At 38.0% G+C, this 22195-nt stretch overlaps 2 protein-coding genes across 9 annotated transcripts; one reads left to right on the forward strand and one right to left on the reverse strand.

Annotated features, from left to right (window-relative positions):
• The first annotated feature begins 409 nt into the window (after nucleotides 1-409).
• Nucleotides 410-11858, forward strand: LOC118517706. Of its 7 annotated transcripts, none has more exons than XM_036064147.1 (6): nucleotides 410-503; nucleotides 1616-2087; nucleotides 3778-3876; nucleotides 9203-9374; nucleotides 9449-9510; nucleotides 9592-11858. In XM_036064147.1, the coding sequence occupies exons 2-6, from the start codon at nucleotides 1850-1852 to the stop codon at nucleotides 9843-9845; spliced, it is 825 nt and encodes a 274-aa protein (XP_035920040.1). In that variant the 5' UTR covers nucleotides 410-503; nucleotides 1616-1849; the 3' UTR covers nucleotides 9846-11858. The 7 variants fall into 7 exon arrangements, with proteins under 7 accessions (XP_035920040.1, XP_035920037.1, XP_035920035.1 ...); XM_036064144.1 differs by having other exon boundaries at nucleotides 434-547; XM_036064142.1 differs by having other exon boundaries at nucleotides 450-587.
• Nucleotides 11859-15652: 3794 nt separating this feature from the next.
• On the reverse strand, nucleotides 15653-18440 carry LOC118517705 (farnesol dehydrogenase-like). 2 transcript variants are annotated; one of them, XM_036064140.1, is made up of 4 exons: nucleotides 18201-18440; nucleotides 16625-17312; nucleotides 16236-16382; nucleotides 15653-16143 (listed from the first exon to the last, which is right to left on the reverse strand). In XM_036064140.1, the coding sequence occupies exons 2-4, from the start codon at nucleotides 17294-17296 to the stop codon at nucleotides 16102-16104; spliced, it is 861 nt and encodes a 286-aa protein (XP_035920033.1). In that variant the 5' UTR covers nucleotides 17297-17312; nucleotides 18201-18440; the 3' UTR covers nucleotides 15653-16101. The 2 variants fall into 2 exon arrangements, with proteins under 2 accessions (XP_035920033.1, XP_035920034.1); XM_036064141.1 differs by having other exon boundaries at nucleotides 18344-18429.
• Nucleotides 18441-22195: the final 3755 nt, after the last annotated feature.

Raw genomic sequence — 22195 nt, forward strand, 5'->3', positions numbered from 1 at the left:
AGCGGTATTTATATTCCAGGAAAACGATTCCATAGCCCTATTTGACAGAATTAAGCCAGATTTAACAGAATCGATTGACGAAAACTTCCCTCTTGTAATAACCTCAAGTTTTTTGGCTCTGCAGTCGTACACAGAGCTCGGCTGGACCTAAATTGTACTAAAAATTTGCGCGTATTGTCAAACGGTGCTCGTCTGAAAGCAGAGTTACGACTAGATGATCTAACTTAAATACGACTGAGCGGCGTTTAATAAGTTGTAATTTGCTGGTGACACCATTCGATAGCGACACCAAATCGTCTTGCCGATCGATCGGTTTCAGTTTGCATTGCAGCAGAAAGCACATTATGTTCTAAAAACAAGCCTGTGCTAATTGAGACAAACTGTCATGCTGGTTGGACGCCTCGATCCCTGTCTTCACCTTGTTCAATAGCGATACATTCCGTGTGTACCAGCCTTAACCATTGCAATACGAAACAGAATGAAGGCAGATGTTAAATACATTGGTATGTGTTTGGACTGGCTGAAAGGTGCAGAGACTTGCGAGGAAGTGCGTTAGACACAGTTTTGATCGGAAATTTACGTGTAAAGTACGCTAATTGTAAAATATGATCGCTGGAACACTTATTTAACATGTGCGTAGAGTTTGTGAAATGAAAGGCTCGCGAAAATCGGCTTCCTGCTGATGAAATCGATTGTTCCGCTACCTACTTGACATTTTGTGTTGATGTGTTAGTGCGCTTGTAGGCTGGTGTTTCCGGAGAAGATACGGAATGTGAAAGAAATAACCGAAAGAAATGGTGGAACAATCATTAATGGTGTGTCCTATGTGTTACTTCTTCATATTTCTCCGGAAATGCACGGGAACGAACGGACGAACCGCAAGAGGAATAAGGACCCTGCGTTTGGTGTACACGTGAAGTAATAAAATCGTGTTCGGTTTCGTAATAGTGATATGTTTTTCACTTGCCTACACGGATACGTGGTGTGATGTGAAATACTGAATCTCGGTGTACAGTGTTGGCAGAATTATGTAAAATAGTTTCTAGTTTGGATGATTTAACCATGCCCTGGTACACACTATACAAAAGCTTGGCCCGTGCAGTGCTAAAGTGTCCACTTTTCCAAGCGATTTTGGGGGGAGGAATTGTGCATCGAAAGCAAGTGAAAAATGGTTCCAATTTAACGATGGGAATGATACCGCGTCTTGAAACATGCAGATTTCGCTTTAGTCATACTTTTTACAGGTGTTGTTTCTTTCTATGAATTTTTAGCCGAACACACATACTGTGGCATGGCGTTTGGTGGTTGTGCATAAGTTTTTAAACTAAATTGTGTTTATCCAACATTGAAGAAGTTTTATGTTCCTACGTTTATATGCATATATTCTAGGCGTTTCATGGCCTAGAGACCTTTGTTGTCTCTAAAACAACAATTTCAAACGACGAAATGTAAATAGAATGTGATATAGATCCACATTGAAATAACATTGTGGATACTTTTTGCTTATCTATTGATTGAAAATTTTGTGAAGTTTAAATGGTTTTATATGATTCCACTTATTGCTTGCTAGTGTACAATGATTCCTAACAAACGCCGTTATATTTCATCGTTTCAGAATACTTAGGAGAATACTTATATGTCGTGTGAATTTGTAAAATAAAAGTGACGAAGACATAACTATATGTTACTGCTGCTTTATCACAGAATGGCATGAAAATGTTCAGTTTGAAGCGAAACGAAATACATTGTGAAAGTTTATATTTGTCGCATAAAGTATTTAAGTGTACTTGTACTTATCACGCCTTCGGTGTCAAGTAAAAAAGCGAGTGAACAAAAATACTACCCGCAAATGGAGGTTTCATATGCTGCGGACAGCACGAAGAGACTATACGAAGCGTCATCTACCTGTAAAACTGTCCACAGCAGTAAAGTGACATGCTCTAAAGATTGTTCAATCGATTCAAACATTCAAGACAGTGAGGCAAACAATCGAATTATGGCGAACCAGATCGACAGACTTTCGGTGGACGTGACCTACTATACAGCACATCTAATCGAATTCTACAAGTTCCTGGCACGAAATTCTGGTGAGTATGCTGCCACATCATCAGGTGGGTGGGTACTTAGGTGTAGAAGTTAATCAATCACAGGTGTCGCAATTTGTTTCGCAATCCTGTTGTGCTATCGCACAAGCAATACCCTATTCTAGGTTAAAGAGCCAATCTGCCAACTTTCCGTCTGTAATGGTTGTTGTTTTTAATGATTTTTGTTGTAATTTTAGTCAAACATAAAGCATCTGCTGAATAAATGTAAAGATTTACGCTCAGGTGGTCGAGCTATTAGCGGCGCCACGGCGGATCCGGGTACGGAATCCCGTCCGAACCGTTTCCCCCATTAGCAAGACAGACTATCCAACCACGGGTACAATCAAGGCAAAAGAATCTAAGAACGGCCATTCCGAGACTTTTCGAGGTTGTAGTGGCAAAGAAGAAGATATCGCTCACATTGATACAGCAATGAGCAATGAAGTTAAAAGAATAGGGTTGGAATTCATTTCCTTATCTCGTCTTAGATATGCTGTTCACTCCTCCCAATTTCTCAACGATAAGCGTATTGAGTACTACTCATTACTACACTTCGAACATAGTATAATCTGCACACCCTGAGCCGGCAACAATAGCCTAGCTTGGATTTGATTATTATTTTAAAATTTGCTTACTTTATTCCTGTATTCTTTAAATGTCGCAGAACATGGTACAAGCGATCGGTTGTAATTTATTGTGTAAACTACCTGTAGTACATCTGACCTATCTGACGTCGGCCTTTCGAACAACAGTTTATCCTGCTAGAATGGCAAGTCAACAACTTGCTAATACATACTATCGGGCATTTAGACAGATTCAACTACTGTCAAACTAAATCGATTTGTGATTTTTAGATTAGTAATTGCACTATAAGTAGCTGATAATAATGCCAACTGGCTATACTATCTACTAATAATAATGCCAACTGGCTATATTATGGGCGTAAACTATGGGCAGCGAAGAAGGCCGACTGGTCGTATTACTTATATCTAATTTATAACAAAATTACAATGTTGGGATGCATTTCTTTGACTACAAGCTTTGACATAGATCTTTCACGGTTTTTTTACATGTTTGATAAAAAAGTGGCTTCTCTATGATTCATCACGGTAAAGGATTTAACCTAGCAGAATGACAATTTGTATGTCTACATAAATGTATTCCAGGAGGGTGGTCAGGTGTCCGAAGTGCCACCGGTCTTCGACACGACAGGACCGGGTATCATATCCTGCGTAAAGCGTGTCTCACGACACACCTGCTCGAGGTTGTAGTGCCATAGAAGGAAAAGAAGATTTAAAATAGAAGCTAATAGGTGGAATTTCGCAAAAAAAAAAAAATGCATAGCATAGTTTTTTGCATACACTTGTTGAATTTATAGCGTTTAATGGTGTTTAAGATCAAAAATTCGTAAATAATCTCTATACAAACGAAAAGTGTATTTATACATGTGACCGTATAAATGTTCTTGTTAAATGGCAATACAGAAGCTACAGAGAGAAAGAAAGAGAGAGAGAGAGAGAGAGAGAGAGAGAAGAGAAGAGAGAGGTAGAGAAAGGATTGCAGATACTTATTAACCAATTTTCTCATATTTTTTTTGCTTCTTTCGAAACCAACTTTGCAAGTTTTCTCACCGTTATCGATGCGATTTTATCACCAATTCATTAATCATTTTATATCTTATCTTCTCTTTTAGGGCGAAGACGAATGCATTTACAATTTCAAAAACTATACCGGAGGTCCGTGTGTTGTGTTGTAGTTTTTTTAATTGTAAGCTCTATTTTTACAACGACAGGTAAGTTTGAACACCAAAAAAAAAAGTTGTTTGTGCCGAAATAGCAGCAAATTCTTCTCAAATGTTCGTTCGTTTAAGTTATGATACCGGTAGGAATTTTCTAAGCTTGGGTTCGGATATTGTTCTATGTTGAAGGTCCCTTTCGTTGTCATCGGTTACGGATTGTTTGTTTGTAACAAATTCTGGAAAAGTCTTCATCCTTACGGCTTTTAATGTGTTATACATATGAGAATGGCACACCACGTATGAAATAAGTGTTAATTTTATAGTTGAGGAAAATTTTATATTGTGCCACATGTCACATTTGGAGTTGATTGTTGATAGAATTGCATCGCTTTCTGATTGTATCGCGACGATCTATTCAGGTCATATGTCATATATCAGAGTCAAGTGTTATGTGCTATGGTGAGTCGTTTGTTTGGAGTCATTATATTGATGGTTTTTCATCTGATTTGAAGGACGGTTTTGTAGGTACTGTATAATGTCCTGCAAGATGTGAATATAGCGTGATCAATGTACAATGTACAATGTATTTAGAGTGAAATTTTCTTACTGTATTTATGCATCATCAAACTGTATGAAGGTTGACAATACGGCGTCAAGCCGTAGTATTAAAATTTAAATTAAAAAAAAAACTTAATCAAGGCTCTAAGCTTCGAATAATTTGGATTGTACCCATTTGATCCAATTGTGTGGAATTTCCTTTCTTCAGATAAATTTATTTGATACCAAAAATCTTTTTTTTGTTCTTTGTTTTGGATATAAAGTGCATAATTCTCTCGACTAGATGGAGTGCAAGCAAAAACAAAATCTTTGATTCGAGTCTAACAAGGCGAAACTCGAAATGATGGTGAGACTATCAGCGCTCCTGCTAACATATAAAGATTTATGCAGGGATGATGTACAGATAGTTTGGCGCAACTTTGCAGCCGTCCAACATGTTGGACTTCTACCTGTTCTGAGCTTAAAATAGGCACCGATAACAGCAAAGTTGTTGAGATACACACACCAATCCTAAGTGTCACGCGGCTCACACTACAGCCGGAGTATATTTCTTGACTCAAGATACTTGTTGCCACGCACGAATCAGGCATTATATAGAACTACATTATAGTCTCAATACTTCCTAGTTAAAGATAATTTCTTTGCTCAAAACTCATGCGTTTGTGAGAAACAATCTAATCCTGGCGCACCTGGTTTTCTTGACGTGATTATTGACCCGTACCCGATGGATATGGGATGGACTGGATTGATCTCTCGATGTCCGAATCTGCTGTGTGAATAACTGGTACTGCTTAGTTTATTACGTATATGGACCTGTGATTTTATTTTACTTCATGTGGAACTGTATCATGTGCAAATTTTGGAGATGTTGACGGACAGTATAGAAATTGGGATATAACTGTATGATCCAATGAACTCTTTCTTGATGCATGATTAATAGATTTTGTCAAGAATGACACAACGAATAGCAGAACTGAAAAGAAGTGCGACTTCGGAAGATGGACTTGGTGGATGTCTTGCTGCAAGAGATCGAGGTGTCTTGAGCAAGATGTCATACCAGACAAATGCTGGTGGAATAACCATTGTAAGCTTATGACTCTACTATGTAGCAAAAGCTTATCAAAATATCGAGTAAGTGGCGTAGAAACTAGGGTTGATATACTTGAATTGGAAAGCACAATCATAGTGGCAACACCAGCGACATTGCAAAGGAAACACTGATAAACGCTGGGATGTTGAACCGATGGGTCATTCATACACACCTTACAGGTAATTTAACACATCACCTGTCAGCAGTCGTGAATGAAACTTTTTGAGGAAGCAAATTTGGCTATATTTTCCCAGCTTTTTAACGTTGTCCTGTACAACGATTTCGCTGCTATCTACCGGATTGGACTTGCATATTGACATAATGCTTTTAAATAGCATTTTAATGGCATAATTCATATAAAAAGGTCACATTTTTTCTATTGTATCTATCCTTCTGTTGACAACTCCCGATGCATGGAAAAACGTTTTCGATTCAAATAAAAACGAACATCCTTGCATCATCGGATCATACGGCCAGACACTGTGTGGTGCGTTCGGGATTGTATGGGACATGATTCAAATCTTATTGCACGAGCAACTTCCGTTCGGGTATAATTTTGGTTGTTGATGGATTTTTTTTTAAAGAATGGAAAATACATTTTACATTTGAAATAGAATATACATTTGCAGTAGAATTATAAAATATGGCAAAAACAACGAAAACCATCCGGCGTACGCCTCTAGAAATAAAGCTAACAAAGAACTTATTTACGAATCTGTGCGAGCAGAGCAGCTCTAACAAGATGGACGAAATACAGCATCATAAAACGGTTCATGTTTAGCAGATTGAAAAAAAAGGCCACCTACGCGTCGTGGTGTTCACGAGCACGTGTCAATTTACTCAATGCTGGTCGTAGAAGGAAGAAGGAAGAAGAGGAAACATATATCCACTTCCTATTTATCCCTACTGCTGCTGTTAATTTGGACCGAACTTGCGCCAAAACTAATATAATACTAGCTAGCTGTTAGTGTACCGTAGTTTGTTGTTCTATTTACAACGAGTCGAGATTTATGCTATAATGTGAGCAAGATAGTTGGTCGCCGATTTTTTTATTCGAAGATAAATAATAATTTTGGACCGAGCTCACCCGGGATAAGGTGCCCTTTTTCACGGTTTGGAGAAGGAAAAGTCTCCAAACCATCGTGATTTGTATTAATTTTTGTAATTTAGTTTTAAGCAATACGGCCAGGCCGTTCTTTATAAATAAAAAAAATTTTTGTTCCACAATTTCATTCAGATGTATTATAAACAACAATAATAATTGTGAATGCCTTCAACAATCATAAATGAATCCTTATGAAAGAATCTGCATTTTGAAACAATATTGTTCTAGAGCCAGTGCAACCGAAAACTATTTTACCATTGACAAACAAGAGCAAGGACAGTTTGGAACATCTGTTCCACAGTGGCGTACGAAATATTAGAAAGAGAAAATCGATTATTGTGCTTTCCTTTTGAGCGTTTTCTCATTGAAGACTCCTCCAGCACAACGACGAAGAGCGTAAAACACATTTGAGCAAGAACTGCGCGCCTGGCCAGGCGGCGGCGGCGGCGGCGGCGGCATGTTGTATTGTGTTGGACACGTTGCCGTTCTCGCGCCTTACGGTTGCATATTTCATTCTCTTTAAAAAATGAAAGAAATGATCTTCCGAACGCGCACGCATGCTGTTCAAATCTTTCTCGTGCACCCGGCGGTGTTAAGCTGCAAACTAAGCTAGCAGCAGAGCTAAGAAATGGGCTAGAAAAAAGAATGAAACTCAAAACGAAACACGAAAGGTGCAGCATAAATCCAGTGCGTGGATGCATTGTACAGCAAAGCAAGAGACATGCTGGTTTTGTTTCTTATTATTCCTGAACAGACAGATGACGATGACTGCTAGCTAGCAAACATATGTGCGTCTGTATTTTTATGGTTTCTCCGACGTTTTCCGTCGTTCTTTTGGAGATCATAAACTACACGATCGTGGGGTTATGATGCCAACTGTTGATTTTTCGGGTCACCTGCAGTACTGTCGTGCGGCCGCATTTGCCAAACTAATGGATTGATGAGTGGCGTAGGTTTAGGTAGCGGTTGAATTGGTTCATAATTGTCGCTAGTTTGAAGAACATATTAGTTTCTTTAGAGGTGTAGTGAATCGTTTCCCGGGTTACAACCCGGGTGTTTTTTGATCATTGTTTTTTGTTGTTTTCCAACATAATGAGAATCGCCTTAATATCGGAATGTTTTATTTTTGTTATTAATCACTGTGCAAATGTGAAAGAACACAGAACCATTGAACAAGAAAAAGGACGAGAGTAACGTATAAAATAAATGTTGATGCCTTATTATTTGCATCCAGCAGTAGGACCGGCGATATGTCAATCTGTATAAAAAATCAAAAATTTTAATTAAACAAATATTTAGCCTTGCCGCTTTCAAAATGCAAAATATATAAAAATGCTGCAAACGCCACTAAACGCTGCCATTTACATATGTTATTATTTAGTATTTTCGTTACCATTTTTTAAGGAACATTGGTTATAAGAATTTTATAGAATTTGTTTGCCTTACAGTGTTTACGTAGTTTAACGAAAAAAAAAAGTTATGGTCAAGGGCTTGTTTCAGGAATTGTATAAAAAGCTCATATAAAAAGGATAAGATATTTATCGACCTGAATACTTTGTCCTAAATTTGACATTGTTTCTCTCTCAGGCCATGAAACAGGTGTCTTCATGTTTGAAACAGTGTGCGGCTCAACAGTTGCTAACATTGTGTGTTAGGATAAAAAAGCATATTATTTTAAACATGGAGCAACTTTAGAAAAGCTCTAGTTTTGCTCAACCGTTGCAATGGCTTAAAGGGGACGAATGATATGTTGAAGTCCTAAAGGTCCTATAAATAAATGATAAAGTTATTTTTTTTTTATTCATAAACAACGATCTGGTCGTATTGCTTATTTCAATTGATTAAATCGTTTAAAAAAAGAGTAACGTTCAATGGTTGATGTTGTTAGGCGATCAAATATGCGAAATAGAATTTGCCTTATAAAAATAATAAAATATTGAGGTTATGTACTTCACTCCTGCTTCTTCAGGACGATGCTTGTGATATGAAGTAACCGGTATCCAGTGCTTAATTTGAGCCTTCAATTCTTAAAAGCTACAAAAGTTCATATTTTCATGAGAATGATGCTATTAGCATCGTTTTCCTAACATCTGACATAAAATTTACAACAAAAAAATATGTCACTTGAGTTAAAATTCGAACTCATAACTTCAATGTAACAATTTTAAGAAATAAGGTGATCGTATTCTGTCGTTCCCAGAGCTGACTACTTTGCTACGGGTAGAATCAAGTCACAGAGAGCCAGAAATGGCAGGCCGAGACCTCTCGAGGTTGTAGTGCAAAGAAAGAAGAAGAAGAAGAATTCTATTGTCCGTCACTGTAAATGGATTAAACTGAACCTCAATAGCGTTAAATAATACTTTGAACAATCGATGTTCGGAAACCATATTGCTTGCTATAGATACGAATGAAAACATTAAAATTCCTGTGATGAGGTGAATTAAAATATAGAATAATAATAGTACAGAATATTACCTGTAATTGTAATGCTATCATGTAACTTATCAAAAAGCCTCCGTTTTATTCTTTCGTGAATTCGGCATTAGTCACAGTGCCATGAAATTAGCTATGAAGAGATATCATCTAGCTCACTCGTATAATATTCACTCTTCTACCTTTATTTACAGATGCTTGTTCGAGTCGAACAACACCAAAGCCTCGGCCGCCCAGTCCGACACCTAGACCAAATATAACGTTCCATACCTATAAATGTCCTCCGGCCTATGCGGCCTGGTATTGTCTCAATGACGCTACCTGTTTTACAGTTAAGATTGGAGATTCGCTGTTGTACAATTGCGAGTAAGTGTAAACGATTGAATCGAATCCTATTTTTTTTGGCATCTCATTTGATATTCAAAATAAAATAATTTTAGATGTGCTGATGGATACATGGGCCCCCGTTGCGAGTACAAGGATCTAGATGGTTCTTACTTGCGTGAGTATTTGACTTCATGTGGAAAATGTTTCAGTATTGTGATGCTAATGTCTAATATCTATACCATTCTCTTTACTTTAGCCACTCGCCCAAGAGTTATGCTGGAGACGGCCAGTATAGCCAGCGGAGCCATCGGATCATTAGTTTTAATTGTAATTGGATGGTGCTGTTGGTGTGTTCGAAGACACCAGCAACGCAAATGGGCCGGTAAAGAGCACGGTGTAGACACCGTCGATTCTCCCGGCGTTGTACACGTTGTCCACAGTGAACGATTGCTTCGTCCTTTCGGTACTCATCATCTGAAAACGATTCCTATGAGTGACTCTTTTAAGTGATTAACATTCAAATCAAACCGGCAAGGGCAGATTGTGTTCGACTACCTGGACGTAGTGGATTACACGAACGAAGTTAAATAATGTTAACTCATGTCAGAAAATTTGAGCAAAATTTTCATGACCACATATTAATGATAAAGACACTTAAAAATAGAAGGTTTGCTTTACGGGACAGTTTTATTTTCTCCGTAGTTTTGAGTTTGGTGTTTCATCATTCAGACCATTTGTCCATTTGTCTGAAAAGAATGTAAAAAAAACAAACATTTTGATTCGAAAGCAAAATACCAAATGTACCAAACTTTCTTATCCACGCGAAAACTAATGTATATTATACCAGTTTAAATAAGTGGTACAAGCGTATTTTGAGTTACTTTAATGCAACCTTCTCAAATCCTTTTTTTTGTTGTCAGCTCTTTGAAATTTTTATTTGTGTACTCTCAATTCCACGATGACGAATAACATACATCCGTAGACTTATCTTTTACGCACAAATTGCTGTCATGAGAGGTTTTGAAGATTCGTCGTTCGATCGTCAACATACGATTTAATACATTCTGAAGACATCATTCTGTAACCAATAATAATTTTGTTACATCATTAATCCATGTGCCGCGTCTATATTGGTTTAGTGCCCCGAGCAGTATCATATTTATTGCATATTTATTACGTTACAATAGATAGGAGGAAGGACAAACATGTATTACACTTGAGCGAAAAACGATTTCCGGAAGCGCCTTACGGTAAAATAAGCTATAGTTAAGATAATCGAATCTTATTGGATTTTTTAAACCAGCTATTTAAGTTATAAAATTGAAATGAAATGAAACGTTATGAGTTTGGAAGTAAATGCAGCTCCACTAGTGGGTATTAAATACATCAAAACATTCAACAAGATAATGCGGAAATTTAGCAAAGAATTCCGCCGAGGTGCCCGAAGAAGGAGATTTGTTTTTTCCTAATAATATTGTTTTTTTTTAATAACGCGAATATAAATGAAAGAGGTATATAAATACGTAGAAGTCAGCAAAAACTTCGAATACCCTCTTCTACATATGCATAGCAATGGAAATGCATAACGTAAGTGAATATGCAAAGACAGATATATACTTCAGATTAGGCTCATTTCGGTTCGTATGTTTTTGCTACATGTATGTCACTAATCACTAATGAAGTTTGGATAGGAAAAGGTTGTCAGAAAGCATCTTGAATGAAAGGCAATAATATGCGAGGATTTTCATGACTGTATGTTATCCTTGGCAATTGTTCTTTTTTTCCAAAAAAAAAGAATTTCTTATCGAAAAGCAATTTGAAAAGATGTAGAGATTAACAGCATACTTCTTTGGGGAAAAACAAAACCAATAGATTTAGAATGACCAATTCTGGACAATGCAATGATATTCAAATTTAATCACATTGCACTTAACACTGCCAACTAAATAAAACGAATGGCTTAGCGCTTAGAAATCGCCTTATGAAAAGAAGTTTTTGAAAGATAATATACAGCTGGCAAACGTAGAGCAATAACGAACCCCATACCGAAGTAAGGTGCATACATAAACTGTGCTACTAAACTGTATTGTATATATAAGTAGCATTTTATATACTTATCGTACCACGAAAGTGTCTTAAAATGAACGCAAGTGTACATATGCCTTTTAATTTATAGTTTTTAGAAACGCGAATATATTATTTAAAAGAGATAAAAAAACTGGAAAATAGAAAATCCTCATCCTCTAAAACGAACGTATTGTAACAGATTTACATGAATAGGTTATGTGTTCATTGCTTTCGTAATTATTATTTTAATTGAAGTTCTTAAAAAGTATCTTAGTCGGTTAACCTCTACTTTTGGACGACAGGTAATGCATAATTAAAGTATTCATTTTAGTTTCCTTATTTATAATCTATTGTATTATACTCCGAGCTTTAATGAAACAGAAAAAGGTTGCTGCTAAAACGGGTGCAACTTGAAAATGATAAATGGCATAAGAATAAAAGTAGCTAAAGAAATCATCTATTTTGTCAAATGTTTGTATTTATATTCACCATCGATTATTTGTATTTAATTTTTAGATTTATGCATTATCGTTACCAGGTATTCTCTAACCATTCATTGTTGGGACAACGAGGAAAATGTTTTTTTTTTTATTCGTTTATTCGTTTTGGGTCTCAGAGACCTCATTCGTCTCTTTCCTGTCCATTGTTACATGCGTGGTACAATTATTGCGAGAATGGATTAACTATTGAGTGTATGGCTCTCGTGCAATGGTAAAAGTGTTGTACATTGAACACAGTGTTGTACAGGTTGCTGATGCTTAAAAATCGGAAAGTTGTTTGTCGGTTGATGGTTTGATGGCTAGATCAGTATCAAGTTGGCATGTGGCTCGGTATGTAGCGTATCGATGGAAATCGGAAAGGATGTCGACAGCACAGAAGCTGCAGAGTGGTGGACTGGATCTGTCGAGAAGGTATAGGTGTGTAAGGCGAGTGTGACCGATGCGAAGACGGGAAAGGACTCGATGAATGTGGCTGGAATCGGGATCGTCCCAAAGTGCGGTGTTGTGCTTGATGGAGTGGAGTTTTATGGAGAGGTCGAGGTTGTGCCAAGTGATGTTCCAGTGTTGAGCGACTATTGTGTTAGTATAGCAGTTGGCGTCTCGGCGTGAAGTGTGCCGCCGTGAGGGCGGTCAGAACACTGGCATGGTATGGTCTGTGATGATGACGCTTGGAATATCGGCCCGAAATCCTTCGTCGACGGCAAGTTGGATGGTTATTGCTTCGGTTGAAAAGATGGATGTGTGGTTAGGCAGCTTGATGGCGCAGTTGTCGTGGTTGGAACGGAGCCTTCTTTGAAGATGTGATGTGGTGCTGTTATTTGGTTGCGATCAGGTTCGCAAAGGTGCTATATGCGATGTGGCTACTTTTTCCTGTCCCCCGGAGTGTGTGTTTAGTCTATGGCAGGAGTGCTATGGTACCAGGGACGTATTCCCCGCCGGGTGGATTGGATGGTTGGTGGTTCGTGAATTGTTACAGTTTGGTGTTAGCTCTGGTAATGAGGACAGTTGCGTCGATTCCTTTCATAAGGATCCGAGCCGCACCTTCCACGAGTCTATTGCTGCAGATGAGATGAAATTGCTGAAGAAAACCGCTTTCGCGGAGGAGGGAAACGATTGATGGTGACAAATGTGCTGTGTGGTATACGAGTGATTCTCTCTTTTTTAAGGTAGTTTTGCTCCCGTGTTGCAACAAATCTTGTTGCCGTAGAGTAGTTTGGGTAGGAGAGCCAGGCGTTGTTGATGATGCAGTTCAGGGTTGTGCGGGAGCCCTGAGCTTTGCCTGTTCCGGGCATCCGTACAGCTGGCTGCTTGCTAAACATGTTATACAATGAATCGATTCTCATACTTGTGTGGCTTAGATTTCAGTACGATTCACTGCGCTGTTGGTGCTATGCCATGTCTTGCCAGATCATATTCTACTAGAGCGTTGTCATTCGTATATGCATTGAAGGGTAGTAGTAGTAGAGATATCACGTAGTTGGGTAGTCAGTCCTCACTACGGGACAACGATCCGTATGGGATTTGAACCCCGGTCCTGCCGTATGAAGAAGACCTGCGCCGTTGTCGTCTCCCCCACCGGGCCGCTCTGCTACCAGCTACCAAGGTATTAAAATCAATAATAGAATATAAACTTAACATTATTTAGTTTTATGCTTGGTTCCAGTGTTAGATTATGTACGCATTAATCATTTTTGAGAGAGGGCCATTTGAAACAAATTTTACAATACAGCATTGAGTAAAAATCGATGCCGAAAATTGTGGCTAGGAGCTTGAAAAAATATTTATACGAGATTTAACGGCCAATTAACCCGTTTTTACATCCCCAACCCGACAAGTGAAGGAGATAAAACAGTTTAAACGTAACAGATTCTGGCCTGTTCATTTTATCCTGGTGATTTCAAGTGCAGTGGCGGATCAACCTAGAAGCGGAAGGAGCGGCCGCTCGGGGCCTCATCGGTTAGAGGGAGGACCTTGTCGGCTAGGGAAATCCTGTTGTTTCACACTAATATCACAATTCGAGGGGCCTCAACTGCTATTCCGTCAAATATCTTAACCCACCACTGTTCTAGTGTTGGTCTAATTATGGCATAATATAGAGATTTGAGGATGTAAGGATCCTTAGAATCTGTATTTACACGCGAAACAAAACCTAATATATGAAACGCATTATTAGACACAGTGAGTTTGTAGTGTTATATACTATCAAACAAAACGCCTGGCAACGTTGGGTTGTTTGCAATGCAAGCAATGCATTTTCGTATTAAGAAAAACATGTCTGAATGGAAATTTCAGTTGCCTATTGATAACGGGTACAGAGTGGATTATTGATGAATTAAGTGAGGCAACATATCTAATCTAACTGAGGAAATGTTGCTAGGATGACTGATGATTGTTCAAAGGGATTGAATAATTGATGACTATTTTAAAACGCGATTGAACTGATTTTGACTGCCATTACCTGTACATAAACAACAATATGTTACAAAAAATAATCACACATTTTTTGTTGATGTGGGTTATGTAGCAGCGCCCTCTATGAGAATTACGCGGTACTGGCACGGCAGGCAGGGTTTATAAGGTAATTTTGGTATTTTTTTCCTTTTTCCGTTACCGTTTCCTTTTTCATTAAATGACAATGTTTTTCGCAATACCGCCAGGTCGTTCCCGTTGCATAATGCGAAACATTTTGTAACAAAGAATTGTTTAAGTCCATTGCCAAACATGTAGCAGATTATGAAAGCCTGCATTAAAAAACAAATCGGTGCATTGCTGTTGTTAATTGACCTAGGACAGTTGCGGAACTGTGACTAGAGATGATACCATTCAACGATTTGGTTAGAAAAATGTTGGTCTCATCTTTGATTTGATTACAGTTCTGTCAAAGTTTTTTTGTAGCGTTCGTAAAACGATCTCAAACACTTTTTCGAAATCAGAAAATTGGATTTTGCAATCTCTCTTGTCCCGCTGCCTCAGTGTACTTCCATTTCCGGGTTTCTGTAACTTTATTACACTCGTAACAGGATAGTAGGTCTTGCGAACGGGGATGCGGTCTGGATGGGATTTGAACACCGGTCCTGTCGGTGTAACATTAAAGTAACATTAAAACATAACATAACATAAAACGTATAAGTCAGTTATGAAAAAAAAGTGTGTAAATAAAATATGAAGATGGTTTCGTTGCGTGGCAAACATGGCTGGTTTTTATTGCAATACGATCGGTATCAAATTCCAACCGGATAGTTACCCCATATGAAGAACTGAATAGCCGGTATCGGGTAAAACGATCGCATCGGGATAAATATGTCCTTGGAGGATGCTGAGTTTGATTCCTCGGTGAAATTGAACAAACATGCGATCAGTGCGAAAGAAAATTTAATTTTCGTTTGAAAAATATGATCGTCGCCCACGAGCCGGTGCTCCAGATATCGTTATACCAGGCTTCCTTAAAGAGTTCGGGCTCCATAAATATTATGAATTCTCATTCCTCCATTCCTTTGAAAGCTTTGCTAGCCCAAACATCTGCTTAGTTTGCTTATACCGCTCTAGACTTACCTTATTTGCATTCTCAACATATTTTGTTGCTTAAAAATTGCTTGTTGCTTAATTTTATTGAGAACAATATCCGTTTATAGAAGCTGTATACTACCAATTATTACTGTGATAAAACGTCGAGGTACTGTGGATTTCCTCGAGAAGACGGGAGAATGTGAATACTTTGTACAGAAAATGACACAGCAAGTCAGTAGAAAGTTGGTGAAGCGTTCGACCGCGGTTAGTATTTCTATTTAAAGTGTTTATACAAAAAGAAAATCGTTGAATATTTCAACATAGCAAATCAGTTTACAGTTCAGTACAAGCTACTGACGCCTTGGAATCATATGCCTCGAGTAGGTAAATAAAAAGCTAAAACAGATCGTAGCTACATGCCAGAATAAGAAACGCAAATTTTATCCTTGAAATGCAGACTACATTTTAAGTACCTGCGGATTAGTGGACGACGCTCATTTGGAATTTCAGATTTTGAACCTTACGCCTGTATGCAAGCGTCATTAAAATAGATATTTTCTCGTTATTATTGAAGAGGCTGAACATTTTCGTATATTAGATGTGTCAGATTAGATTTAGTGTATCAGAATAGAAATAAAATGCTGCAAAACATTTAGTGGCTCGGGTTGTATTTAAAACATATGTATATTTGTTTACAGGAACTCGCCCATCGGTTTGATGATCAGCTCGTGGATCTGGAAAAGAAGAAAACAGAAAAAAATAATAATTATCATCATTGAATTTTTAATTTTAATGAAGAAAAACCAAAACAAACAATCGTACTTACTTGCACGTTTTCTGGTGTGGTGATAGCATAAAGCACCGCCTCTGCCACATCTTCAGGTTTTAGTTTCGGCATGTAATTAACAATTTCGTTATCCTTCGAGGTGTTTGCAGATAGAATGTCTCCTTCCACCAGGCCAGGACTAATACTCTGCGAAACACGGAAATTGTGAAAATTTTGCCGTCATCATTATGATTATGTCACAAAAGCGCATTTTACAGTAGGTACACGGTTCACACATCACTTTCTCTAATAGAATAGAAGTCTAATTGGCTAACTTGACTTTACTACTTTAAAAAGAAAAATTAAAAATGTTTCGATCTCCAAATAGTTACGGATCCTGTAAGGAAAAATGATCGTTCTATACGATCGTGCAATCCATAGCGACTTACCGTAACTTTACAGCCCGTGCCCAAATAAACGAGCTCCTGTCTAATACACTCGGTAATGGCCGTGACTGCATATTTCGATGCCGGGTACATTCCATTCAGCGGTCGCGTTCCCGGGACGGCTTGGTGTACTTTATGGCCGAATATGCTGTTGACGTTGATGATGTGGCCCTTCACATCTCGCGCCTTCATCGATTTGACCGCTTCCCGGGTGCACATAGATAAGCCGATGATGTTCGTCTCCATCGTTTTGTACAGATCGCGCGTGTTGTTCTTCTCTGTGAGCAAGCATTTGGTGATGATGCCCGCATTGTTCACCAGCATGTCCACGCCGCCGTACGTGTTCTCGATCCACCCGAACGCATACTTGATGTCGTCCTCGACAGTTATATCACACTCGACGTAATTCAGCGTACCCGCCACATCAAAGAGGCTGACGCGCAGTTTCTCCACCTTGTCGCGCCGTCTTGACAGGGCGCACACGATCATTCCCGCCTTGACGAGTTCTACCGCGATGGCACCACCGATTGCACCGCTGGCGCCGGTCACAACTGCAACCTTGCCGTGCCAACGCTTCATGCGGTCGGCAATATCTAATCTCACCGAGGGCTGTGGCGCTGCCGGTGCGGCCTCACTACTCTCAGCACTTCCGCCGTTGTTACCATTGGCTGACATTTTGAATTATGCGTTACTACAAACGAACCAGCACCAGAAAATTATGTCGTTAGGGCACAGGCTTATGGTTTAATTTGTAATTCGCGTACTTGAGCACGCTAAAAATATTTCAATTAGCCTTAGATTGGCACGGTATCAAGCTAGAACGCGCAATTGCTCTAATCAATAATGCATTGTTAATGCCACAATAATTAGAGGGTTGATGCGGTTGATGAAGCAGTGAGCTGTTCTTCATTGGGCGTTTGGTTTTAAATAACTTTTCCGTTCATGGGTAAGCAAGGTCGAATTACGGATTTGTCATTAAAATTATTTTAAAATTGGTGTCACCAAGTGTTTATTAGTTCCACGTTTTTTATTGTGCAGGTTTTAGTCATTTTAGTATTTTAGAAAAAAGGATTTTTTTTCATATTTATAGCACTAAACTATTCCCTTCACACGGCTGGTCTGGGGTTCGAAACCCATCTGGACAGGTCGCCTTTAGTCAAGACGGACTATCCAACCACGTGGTATCGTAAAGTCTAGTAAGTCATTATGTCAGTATGTCATGCCGGCGACCACTCGTTAATTCTTTAAGTTGTTTCTCTGATCTTTCACATGCTATTTCCAACAAATGAAGCTTACTTTTGTAAGTAATTAACAACGTCTAAATCACTGGTCGACATGATAAGCCGCAACACTTTAATCGCAATCACAGACGGCACGTAACTATCTAGCTTAATCCGGGTGAGGCACGCTTATCATACAGATAAAATCCATGCATTTATAAATATTAGGAACATTTTTTGTTAATTTTTTTTCACACGCATTTGGCTGTTGTTTAGCTGCTATCCTAGTTTTGTGCGCTTAGTTTAGTAACACTTTGTTTTATTGGGTGTTTCGCACCACTTTACAACATTAAACTTACTTCAAATTCGTGTATTAAAATTTATTCTCTTGTGTGAAAGTAATCAAGAGCGGTCAAATAATCACACACACACACACAAACTAGCTTCAGGCCAGCTAAATTCAAACGCAAAACGTTTCAAGTTCACAACACATTCCACTGACTGTTGGGCTGGGTTGAGTTAAAACAATCAAAGCTTAGCACGATAAAATGAGCAGCACAGTCTTCACCAAAGCAATAGTACAAAATGTCGAACAAGATTTTAACCACAACCTATTTATATAAGCTTTCTTCCCGGCTGGCTTAATGATTTTGATTTGCATGATCTCCTCCACACTAGTACAGCTTCAGGCGCGCCTCAATACAATTACAAATTGAACATCGTTCGCTGCCGGCCCGGTCCATATACACGCGGTTGGATAAATTTATAAAAAAGATGCGCAGAGCAAGAAAAATATCTACTTCTCCGTACCGCTTTTTCCTTCCCGTGCTCAAACACTATTGTCAATTAAGAAATAAACATTCGCACAGAGGAAAAAACAATCAGCGTTTTAAGAGGAATGTGCATAGTATTTATTTTCCAACTAGAGCTGTTTAATCTAGCTCTTAATTGGGTTTTGTGCAGCCGTGCGTGAGGAGTAGAATTTGGATTTGTTTATTTCTTCTCAGGTGAACCGATTCCTGCTGATTGTTTAATCAACAGTATATCTTTATTAGAAGTTTGCGGTTTGAACTTCATTTTACTATCTGTGCTCTCTGTTCTTGCTTAACATCGGTTGAACAACTTCACATTGGGGGATGCGCTGTGTAGACATCGAACAAACATTATTCTGATATATTTTCGCTTACTTTTGATTAAACCAAATTACAGGAAGAATCTTCAAATAGAGTGTTTTAATGTAAAAAGTTTATTTCTGTTAAATATAGCTGGCCGTTTTCGATCCGCGCACGTTCGTTAGCATCAATTTTACACTGCAAAACATAATCTCCTCGCACGAAAAAGGCGCGTTCATACTATATTCCACCCACCCATTTTTTGCATTTTATTCAAGCAGCCGCCGTTTTGTGCGTGGAGCAAAAAGATATATTTAAGTTACAAGCGTTTTGTCCGTATCATAATATTTTTAAAAATAGCCTTGAAATTAACTGCAGTCGTGTGTCGTACGACTAGGGAAGTTTGATTTATCAACATCTTATCAGAAGGAGGTAAACCTGTGTTAAGAAAGATCAAGAAAGATTTACTAACTATGCGAAGGAGCAGCATCAACAAGCTTAGAAACCCCAATGAAATTGTTTTGCACAATTACGATAGCAAACAATTGTATCTTTTATAAAGTAACTAAAAGCAATCCGTAACACTATTGTAAACAACATACATTATTATATTTATCCCTCCCTACGCATCAACATGTCCGTCAGCGTTTTTTACGGTTTGATTAATAGATGGCAAACATTCGCCAATTGAAATACGCATTTTTAACGCTGAAGTATACGATGGTATTTCATACTGCTGCTGCCGCGCTACTCTTCGCGTGATCGTTTCTGACACACGTCCAAACATTTCACGCGTCAGTAACACGCCCAGGAAATGCTACACACTTGTATACAAATACTTGGTGAAAAAGCGATTCCGGCTAATTATCGTGTTGATAAAGGTATTTTACGTGAGAACATTTGCGTTCGGGTTAGCCTTGATTAGCTCGTAAGGATCCACTTATTTATATAAACTGTTACCTGAGGTAAGGTGATGAGATGAGATTGGGGAAGGTAAAGTAGAGTAAGTAAGTAAGTAAGTAAGTAAGTAAGTAAGTAAGTAAGTAAGTAAGTAAGTAAGTAAGTAAGTAAGTAAGTAAGTAAGTAAGTAAGTAAGTAAGTAAGTAAGTAAGTAAGTAAGTAAGTAAAGTAAGTAAGTAAGTAAGTAAGTAAGTAAGTAAGTAAGTAAGTAAGTAAGTAAGTAAGTAAGTAAGTAAGTAAGTAAGTAAGTAAGTAAGTAAGTAAGTAAGTAAGTAAGTAAGTAAGTAAGTAAGTAAGTAAGTAAGTAAGTAAGTAAGTAAGTAAGTAAGTAAGTAAGTAAGTAAGTAAGTAAGTAAGTAAGTAAGTAAGTAAGTAAGTAAGTAAGTAAGTAAGTAAGTAAGTAAGTAAGTAAGTAAGTAAGTAAGTAAGTAAGTAAGTAAGTAAGTAAGTAAGTAAGTAAGTAAGTAAGTAAGTAAGTAGTAAGTAAGTAAGTAAGTAAGTAAGTAAGTAAGTAAGTAAGTAAGTAAGTAAGTAAGTAAGTAAGTAAGTAAGTAAGTAAGTAAGTAAGTAAGTAAGTAAGTAAGTAAGTAAGTAAGTAAGTAAGTAAGTAAGTAAGTAAGTAAGTAAGTAAGTAATACTAAGCAAAATGTCTTATGCGCATTTATTCGATGCCGATCTTCTCTAACAGACAAAGCTAAACAACAGGCCATCAAACATTTTAAACCGTGTACGCACAACACAACGGACACGGTTTAGGAGTGATTGTTTAAAAGGTGAAAGATAATAGCAATTTTTCACTTGTTGCAAACAGGCTCGCAAGTGCGGAAAGCATCGTGATTAATGGATTTAAAGGTTAAATAACATTAATGATAACGATCTGTCACTCCAGTGTAAAAAACGATGCAAAGTGAATGACATCTTTGGTTTTCGAACAATAAACATGAACCTGAAACCATGCTTCAAGGCATATAAATTACCTTTAAAGCATTCATCTGCTTGAAGGTTGACAAGATGCCATAAATTATTCATCCTGACACGCTCTTTTTGTTTACTTTTCTTGCATTTTTCTTTCCGTTTGGTTCTCACCGGACGGACGGAAGCGATGTTCTGTCACAGCAATGCTTACATGCTCTATTTACATATGTATTTTGCTACATAGCACACGGGGACTTGCGGGGAATAAGTCAAATTAGACAGCGTGTGTGGGACACTTGTTTGACCACTACCTCGTCTTTCACAAATCCGCTCTAGCACTAGCACTAGCTTTGCGAGATAAATACTGACACGATTTCTAATTCATTTAATGCACAACCAATCCTTCAGAAACAAATTTGTGTGTGATCGCAAGAGGATCGTCGTTATTGATAGGCTGCGGCGTTTCCTCGTGAATATGGAAAGTGTTCGCTTAAATTGATTGCAACACTTTCTCGCACACTGTATGTCTTTAATCTCGATTACCTACGGATTTTTCTTGGCTTACATCGGAAACTACACGGATACAACTAGATAAATAGTTCACAGAACTTATACTAAGCCATGGACAAATGAATTTGTATAGTAACGCTTCAGAAAAACAAACATGTTAGATGCAAGTTTGTATGACAAGCAATGTTTAAACCAATTTTTCTACGTGACAGGACCGATAAATAGAGTCCCCTCCGTTCCGCTTCCTCGTTACAAGGACTTACTATTTAACTAAGCGGTAGAGACAGGTCTAGTAAATCATTCACGCGAACGCTGGGTTCCGTTCGTTGCTCGGAACGATTGTCGCTTATTTCATGATTAATGCATAGCAAAAATTTTGATCGCAGTAGACCGATTTTTTAAGCCACCAGATTTGGTATACATTAACACGCGTTGCTTGTGGTGGTGGTGTTTTGGTTATGGTTCTGTGATTGGATTCTGGCATGTGTGGCAATTATCGTCAAATAATCATGTCTTTATACTGATTTGTTTAAATTTTGTGTTGTGCATGTTCGTATTTGAAATATTTTGAACTTACATTTCGTTGTTTTTAAAGTCAGTGCATTGATGGGAGTAACGGAGACGCAGTGGTTATAAAAAATCATCGCTCAATTTTAGTGATAAGAAACCTGAATTCGCTTTTTCAAGCTATTTCAAATAATCATCATTTACCTTTTTTATTCCGCCGAAAGCATGATTGCGTTCAAGTTCTTCACAGGAAAAACAAGTGAGTTGTGCACGTTTTCCCCTTTTTCTCTTAATGGCTGATGTCAAAATCAAACAAAATTGTTTAAGAAAAAGTTCTAACAATTGATTTT

Source organism: Anopheles stephensi, chromosome 2, assembly GCF_013141755.1.
Source record: "Anopheles stephensi strain Indian chromosome 2, UCI_ANSTEP_V1.0, whole genome shotgun sequence".
Taxonomy (NCBI): Eukaryota; Metazoa; Arthropoda; class Insecta; order Diptera; family Culicidae; genus Anopheles; species Anopheles stephensi.